Genomic DNA, 8,353 nt, shown 5'->3' on the forward strand with positions numbered 1-8,353 from the left:
GGATTAGGATGAAGGGCACATTTTAAAAATCTAGACCCTGCTGCAGGTGGGAAGGGTGTTGGCTGGCAGAACACAGGAGGCGAATGAAATGATGAGAGACTTGCGGCGAGGTCCAGGCACCGTTGCAATATGGGTCTGCGTTGGGTGCGGGGCAGTCAGCACCTGGCCCTAACCCTGGGGAAGAAGGAACTAAGGGGACTTGCAGAGCCTGCTGTTCTGAGTGACCGTAAGGTACCAGGGTGGCAGCTCATGGTTCACAGAAATGTCTTAAAGATACTGCTTGCACTACCAGTGGACATTCTGAAAAGGAAAGTAAAACAATACCATTTGGAGTAGAGTCAAAAAAGGTAAAATACTTGGGAATAAATTTAACCAAAGAAGTATATACACTTCCCCTGTGGGGGAGAAAGACTCATACACTGAAAACTACAAACATTGTTGAAACAAATGAAAGACCTAAATAAAAAAAAATACATCCTACGTTCCCTGATCAGAAGACTCACTGCTGTTAATGGCAGTCCTCCCTGACTTGATCTGTAGATTCAATGCAGTACCTATCAAAATTCCAACTGCCTTTTTTTGCAGAAATGGAAAAGATAATCCTAAAATTCATATGAAAATGCAAGGGACCCAGAGTAGCCAGAAGGACATTGAAAAAAAACAAAGAAGACTCACACTTCCAATTCCTAAACTTACTACAAAGCTGTACTAATCAAGACATTGTAGTGCTCTCGGAAGGTTAGGCACATGGGTCGATGGAATAGAATTCAGATTCCAGAAATAAATCCCACATTTACAGTTTTTTAACAAAGATGAGAAGACAATTCATAGGGAAAAAGTCTTTTCAACAAACAATCTTGGAAGAGCAAATGTCCACATTAAAAAAAAAAAAAGGAATTTAGACCCATACCTTACATCATATATAAAAATTAACTCAAAAAGGATCAAAGATCTAAATGTAAGAGCTCAAACTATAAAATTCTTAGAAGACATATGGGTAAATCTTCATGACCTTGGATTTGGCAGTGGTTTCTTAGATACGACATCAAACGCGTAAGTAATCAAAGAAAAAAATTGTTAAGTTGAACTTCATCAAAATTAAAAACTTTTGTGCTTCAAAGAATACTCTCAAGAAAGTGAAAAAATAAATAAATAAATAAAACAAAAAAGAAAGTGAAAGAACAACCCACAGAATGGAAGAAAATATCTCCATTCATACATGTATCTGAAAAGGTCTAGCATACAGAATATATAAAGAACTCTTACAACTCAACAATAAAAAAGACAATTTGCCCAATTGAAAAATGGGCAAAAGATCTGAATTAACATTTCTCCAAAGATCTACAAGTGGCCAAAATCACATAAAAAGATGCTCAACATCATTAGTTATGAAGGAAATGCAAATCAAAACTACAATGAGATACCACTTCACACCCAGTCAATGGCCAGAATTTTTCTAAAAAGAAAGAAAGAAGCAAGGAAAACACAATAACAAGAGTTTATGGGGATGTGGATGAATTGGAACCCTGGCTCATTGGTGGTGGGCCTGTAAACTCTGCAGCTGCTTTGCAACAGTTTGCCACTCCTCAAAAATTTAAGCACAGATTTACCATATGACCCAACACTTAGCAATTCTACTTCTAGATACAGAGTTAAGAGAATTGAAAACATATGTTACACAAAAACCTATACATGAATGTTCATAGCAGCATAATTCATAATAGCCAAAAAGTGGAAAAACCCAAATATCCATCACTTAGTCAGTGGATGCCCAGAATGGTCAAGAGGAAATGAGATACTCCCACACCACCTTGGAGTGAGACACCAGAGCGTATGGATCATGTTGCACCAAAGACTTGAGAGGAGGTGTGGAGGGTTGGGGGGTGGAAGAGTTAGAGAAGACACTGTGGGATGGAAAGAATTGTGCTGAAGTCTAGGAAAGTTGAAGCTAGAATGTTCTAGAAGAAGGCCATTAAAGGAATCACCTGGAGCAAAGCCTTGAAGGCCTGTTGCACGTGCAGATGACAGGAAGCAGAGGTCCTTAAGGAAGGAGTATCAGGGATGGGGAGCTGGAGAGCTGGACCAGACAGTGGTCCAAAGACACCACAAAGACTCGCGATCCAGGACTGGCACAAGAAGGGGGATGTGCTTGGCATGAGGTCTGCGCACACACCACCCTCCTGCCTTGTGGGGGAGAAGCAGTGTGACATCTGTTGGTGTAACTTTAGCCCCACCATCCTTTCAGACCACAGCGCCCTTCCCCTGACCCCGGCCCCTTGGCCAAGCCAGCAGAACCTATGCATGTGTTTTGGGCTTGAGAAAGCACCTTCCCCCAGAATGGAAATCCTGTAGGGCCTCGCCACCCTCCCTGCCCACCCCAGTGCCTGCACAGCTTGGGGCTGGTGCTTGGCTTTGCAGGTCCTCGTAGCTGTGGTCTCATCCTTTGCTCACAGACCTCAGAAAGGAGAGCCTCTGACTCTCGGTGGCATTTAGCTTCGCTCTTTAAACATCTGGGTCACAGATATGCTCAGTTAATTAATGTTCTTAGCGCTGTTCATTTGCCTGCTGGATAATAGATTGATTCATAATTTCAATAAGCAGCTGTGTATATCTTTCCCCTGAACATAAAAGCAGCTTGCTGTCATTCATCACTTTGCATTTGGTGAATTTGAGTATATTCAGAGAGACATTGTTTAGGGAGGGGCAAGGAGGGCTTTTGATTTTCTTATCATTTTGCCTCTGACAATCACTCTGATTTGGAACTAATTTGGGTTTAAAGCACATGTTAACCACATCTCTCTCAAAGGCACTTAATAGACTCCCTGTCACTTGTTTCAGAGGGGAGCAGGTGGGCCCCCCTTTGGGGATGAAGGCAGAGGGTTTCTGAGTGGTTTTCATCAGCAATGAGAACCCCTGCAGAAAATCTTATCCCCTGGAGAAGAGGCACTGGCGGCCCAGAGCTGCCTTCTGGCTTCTTTCCTGGCCAGAAATGCCCAGGCTCTCAGGAGAAGCCCAGGATCGTGTAGGCAGAGGCCCCTTTGCTGCTCAGCTGCTGGGCCAGGGCAGCCAACCATGTGGGTCTCTAGGGTCCCAAGGGGAGAGGCCAGGACCCAGCCAGGTGACCAGATGTCTTCAGACCGCAGTTTCTTCATCTTTAAAACAGGGAGAGTAATAGAAACTTACCTCACTGAGTTGTAAAAATCACATTCTTTATTCTCTGTACAATGCTTAGAAATGATGCGGTGTGCCTTTAATACATGCAAGCTGGTAATTTTTTGTTTTAATTTATTTGGCACTAGCTGTATATTAATAATCTTCACTCCTACCCCCACCACCTCATAGGATGTGAGAGCAAAAATGAGACATGTACTTTCCTGTCTCATTGCCTTCACCAGCCCGCACTGGAATTATCAGTGGGAACACAGTCACGTCCTCATATTCTCAGAAACCGGTTCCCAGGCTGGTCGCACAGAGAACTCTTCAAAACACGCTTATGGAGTTTAAATGAATGGACGTAGCTGCATCTTTTAAATGGTGTCGCTCACCACATTTATAATGTGCTCATCCACAAACACGTTTTGAGCACTTGGTCTGTGATTTTCTCCTAGCAAAGAAGGAAATTAATTACAGACAGTCCCTGCCCCTAAAAGAGTATGAAAGACGGATGAATGCATTTGCTCGAAGGTTGGAAAACAGAATTCTAAACAACGCAGACAGGCAGGAGAGGGAGGCCACTTGAGTAGCATGGGTGCTGCTGTGGGAAGAGTTGGTAGGCAGCACCATCTCCGTATCGATTAGCTCTTGCTGCATAACAACTATCCCCCCAAAAAACTTAGTGGCATAAAGCAATATGCATGTGTTATGCATTATCCAGATCAGCTGGGTGGTTCTGTGAGCTGGACCAGGCTCGGCTGATTTCAGCTGGACTCATTCATACATCTCTTGGCAGCTAGCAGGTCAGCCGAGGGCTGCCTAATCTAGGATGACCTCGTCCACTTGTCTGGTGGTTGGCTGGCTGTTGGTTGGGCCATCCAGAGCTTACTGCCACGGTGCCAACAGGACTCCAAGAGCAAGAAGGTGGAAGCACGCAAGGCTAAAGGTCTGGTCCGGGAACTGGCACATCTTTGCTTCCGTTATATTCTATTGGTCGAAGCAAGTCACCAATACTCAGGGGATGGAGGAACAGACTTCACTTCTTGAAGGACATTGCTTCGGAAGTCTTACTGCCCAGGGTGTATAGAAGGAAGAATGAAGGATGTGGCTTTAAAAAAGAAAGATTTTATTTATTTATTTAGGGGAAGGGAGAGAGCAAGCAGAAGTGGGGGGGGGGCAGCGGAGAGAGAAAGAGAATCTCAAGCAGACTCCCTGCTGAGCATGGAGCCCGACCCAGGGCTCGAGCCCACAACCCTGAGATCATGACCTGAGCCGAAACCAAGAGTCAGACGCTTGACCAACTGAGCCACCCCGGTGCCCCCACAATCCCCCAGCATTTGTTGGTGTGCATGGAGCGGAAAGCAGGTGCCAGGACTGTGGTACACCTTTAGGACGCTTCTGCTTTTTCATCATTATAAATAGCGTTGCAGCGAATATCCTATATACATTAACTTGTGTTCCCGGTTTTGATTGTTACCTTGGGATAAATTGCTAAAAGTGGATTTATTGGGTCAAAAGAGAAAAAAAAAATTTTTAAAGCACAAAGAATATATTTTGAAATCCCCTTTTTGAAAGGTGGTTGTAATTTTCCCCCACTCCAGCCCATTTTATACTAACCTTGACAATATGAGAATAGGTTTATTTTTTCTTTCAGTGTGGTATCACCTTGCTGTTTTAGTTTATTTATTTTAACACCTGTTAAGTTTAATGTTTTTTAATATATCTGTTTCTTTTTCAGTGACCTGCCTCTTTGGGTACTTTACACCAGGGTGGAACTAATTAATTAATCCCAATTTACAAATGAGGTGGAAATGCAGACTCGGGAGAGGTTAAGTGACTTATTCAGGGTTGCCCAGCCAGCTGGGAGCAGAGCCGAGCTTTAGAAATCAGACGTCCTGCTCTTTTCTTTATTCCTCTGCTCCCTCATGTTGCTGGACAGAAGCCCCCAGTCCAGAAACACTGACTGAGGACATGCTTAGAAAGAAATACGCCTGGCCCTGGGGACGCTGTATCCAGGCTTAGCAAGCCAGGGACGCATGGGTGAGCCCTGCAGACCTGAGTCAGCTCTCCCCACCCTCTCCTCTGCTCTCTCCCCAGCTTGCCCGCTACACCAAGGAGGGCTTCCTGCACCTGGGTGCCCTGGGGACCACCACACTCCTCCCCGACACCCGCTGCCTGGTGGACAACTCCAAGAGTCGGCTGCCCCAGCTCCTCGACTGTGACAAAGTCAAGAGCAGCCTGTACAAGCGCTGGAACTTCATCCAGGTGAGTGCCCCAGGGAAAGGGCCAGCACCCCAGAGCAGGGGAGGCCGCCGCGGGCCACGGGGGGAGCTCACTTCCCCAGCAAAGCGCATCCAAGGTCTCCAGCCCTGGGCCAGCCTCATGAACCCAAAGTACGTCCAGGGGCAATCAACGGAGGAAGGTTTCAGGTGGGACAGTCTCCCAGGTCCCTGCAGCAGCACCAGGCAGGCTGGGCTCTGACGAACCTCGGGAGGGGAGTGTGCGGTGATTTCCCTGAAATCTGCTAAGTAGTCAGTAAGATGGAGAAAGTCAGACCCCACTCGGACACCGTCCCCCATCGGTGCTTGTCACCTGGTTCAGCCATTCAAACTTGGTGAAGCTGAAACGTTTTCTGACTTTGGGGTTTCTGGAGGGGGCTCTGTTGATCCCTCCCCCTGTGCAAAGAATTTTGGTGGGACCGCTCCCCACGAGAGGCCATGTGCCAGGCACTATAGTGGTTAAACCTCTTTTTCCGTCTCTCTCTGCGTTTCTGTCTCTCTGCGTTTCTTTCTCTCATTCTCTTGTCCCTCTGTCTCTCTCTACCTTCTTCTCTGTATCTCTACCTCCATCTGTCTCTGTCTCTCTTTGTCTCTGTATCTCTCTCTCTGTCTCATTATGTCTCTGTCTTTCTGTCTCTCTCCTCCTTTTACCCAGAATGGAGCCATCATGAATAAGGGCACAGGGCGATGCCTAGAGGTGGAGAACCGGGGCCTGGCTGGCATCGATCTCATCCTCCGTAGCTGCACGGGACAGAGGTGGACAATTAAGAACTCGATCAAGTAGCGGGGTTGGGGGGGAGCAGGGGCCCCTAGAGCCTGGCCCCCGGCCCGGGGTCTGCCCATCTTCTGGACCAGCCACAGTGGCGGAGAGACAGCAGGAAGCCAGCAGGTGCTCAGCGGGCCTCCTGGGGCTTCTCCAGAGCAGCACAGGGGCCCCAGGTGGAGACTTGGTGTCCCCCCTTTGGCGCTCAGCAGCCGTGAAGCCTATGCTCCCTGGAAAAGCCCCGCACCCCTCCTCTGGAAACCCAGGAGCCGTGTCTTCTGCCACCTGGATGCGGACCGCGTACCATGGAGTGAACCCCCATGTCCTCTGCGTCCTCTCCCCAGCCACTCGCAGGACTGGGACTCGCAGGGCCCCTCTTTCTCATCTCTTGCAGCAGCAGCTTCTGAATGCCACCCCCAGGCCTCAACAGAGTTGGGGGGTGGTGCTCAGCCACATCCTGTCTCCCCCTTCTTGGAAGAGGCCCTTGAGACTCTGTGTCCCTCGACATTGCTTCTGCCCAGATGCCCATTTACAAGGCAGCCTCCACCCCCAACCTTTCCATCAGATGGACAGCCCTGGACTTTTCTGGACCCTCCCTAAGATGGCCTGGAAGGAGTTAATGCTTCCATGGTCACCCCGTGGGGCTCTAGGCTCCGGTGTTCCTGGGCCAGCTGCAGAGAGACAACTCCGTGTCTGCAGAAAGCCAGAGACGGAGAGGCTGAGCACACAGGGAGGTCGTGGCTGTGAGGGGGCCCCTGGGGCTGGAGCCAGGCCGGTGCAGCCCTGCCCCCTGCCCCGGGGACTAGGGAGCCCTGACTCACCCAGAGCTTAAGGACTGAGGCCAGCACAACAGAGGGGGCCTGGACCCTGGAGGATGCTCCGTGTTCACCTCATTTCACCCCATGCTCTGCTGGCTGACAGGGGAGAAGGCAGTCGATTCCTCTCTGAAGAGTAATAATTTTTTTCGATTGCCCTCTGGTTAGGGTGCACTTATAAATCAGAGTTAATATATGGATGCGTGTGCATGCCCATGAGTATGTGTGCCTGTGTGGTGTGCGTGACTGCGTGTGTGCGCGTGCATGAGGGTGTCTGGGTGTGTGCCTAGGAGTGTGTGATAGAGCAGATGTCAGCGTGTGGCCTTGCGCTTGTCGTTTCCTTGCTCACCTGGATCAGGACAAGGCTGCAGGAAGCTGGGGGGCTTGGCCATGCTTCTTTGGCCAGGAGGACGTGGCCCAGACTTGCCCCATGTGGAGCCCCAGATGGAAGGCTGTCCCTTTGGCCAGTTCCCTCTCTGTCCCTCATGCTATCCCCAAAGGCCAAGCCCTGCCCAGAACCAAACCCTGTAGTCACCCAGTTTGGGTTCACAGTGTCTCATTTGGTGGCATCTTACTGGTGATCGCCCCCTGCCCCATTCCTCCCTTGTGAAATAAATACATGTGAGCACTTCCCAAAACAGCCTTGCTTGCTTCTTGGTTCCTCCAGAACCCGGGGCTCCGGGGGAGTTCCTGGAATATGGCAGAGGGTGCCTTTCGTTTGAGGGCTTGGTCTCGTTGTGAGCAGCATCCCTCAGAGCAGAGGCTGAGACAAAACCAGCCTGCGCTTGGACTCAACTTCCTCCCCCAAAGGGGGACAGAATTTGATATTTGGCACTCACTCACTGACCCCCTGGTGGCCCCCAGCGTACGAGGGTCAGGCTGGCACAGGAAGCTGAAAAGAGGAGGAGGGTTGAGGCGACCTGGCCGTGTCGCCCTGATCTGCCCGCTCCCGATGCCACGCAGCCGCTGATACCTCTCAAAACCACGGTGCCTCTGCCAGAAGCATCTGCCCCTTTTTATCATGGAAATGTGAAATCCTTAAAGATGCCAGACCTTCTGTCACGGAGATGGGTCTGGTCAGGGGTCCCCTCAGCTAGGACAACCCCTCTTCCCTTTGAGGAGGCCAACAAGGTCGATCCTGTTGGATGTTACACAGACAGGCATATCAATGGACATTCCCATTTTTCTTCTGGGTTCTATGAGAACCGGGTCCATGAGATGGAAAATGATGCCATTTGGTAATAAGGAGCTCATCAGACTTTAATATCAGAGTCTCAGGGCCACCATGAAGTGAAAAGAGCTAAGGTCTGCACGTTCCCAGGGGGGTCAAGGGAGACATTGAG

General features: G+C 49.3%; 1 protein-coding gene across 1 annotated transcript in view; it reads left to right on the plus strand.

Moving 5' to 3' along the window:
* Nucleotides 1–7,648, plus strand: part of GALNT17 (polypeptide N-acetylgalactosaminyltransferase 17) — a 453,103-nt gene extending 445,455 nt beyond the window's left edge. Inside the window, exons 10-11 of the mRNA XM_025864642.2 lie at nt 5,251–5,418; nt 6,088–7,648. Coding sequence (XP_025720427.1) covers nt 5,251–5,418; nt 6,088–6,216 — 297 coding nt within the window. The 3' untranslated portion in view covers nt 6,217–7,648. The remainder of the gene's footprint in view (nt 1–5,250; nt 5,419–6,087) is intronic.
* Nucleotides 7,649–8,353: the final 705 nt, after the last annotated feature.

Source organism: Callorhinus ursinus, unplaced genomic scaffold, assembly GCF_003265705.2.
Source record: "Callorhinus ursinus isolate GAN/ISIS: 27379988/994484 unplaced genomic scaffold, GSC_fseal_2.0 scaffold55, whole genome shotgun sequence".
Classification (NCBI taxonomy): domain Eukaryota; kingdom Metazoa; phylum Chordata; class Mammalia; order Carnivora; family Otariidae; genus Callorhinus; species Callorhinus ursinus.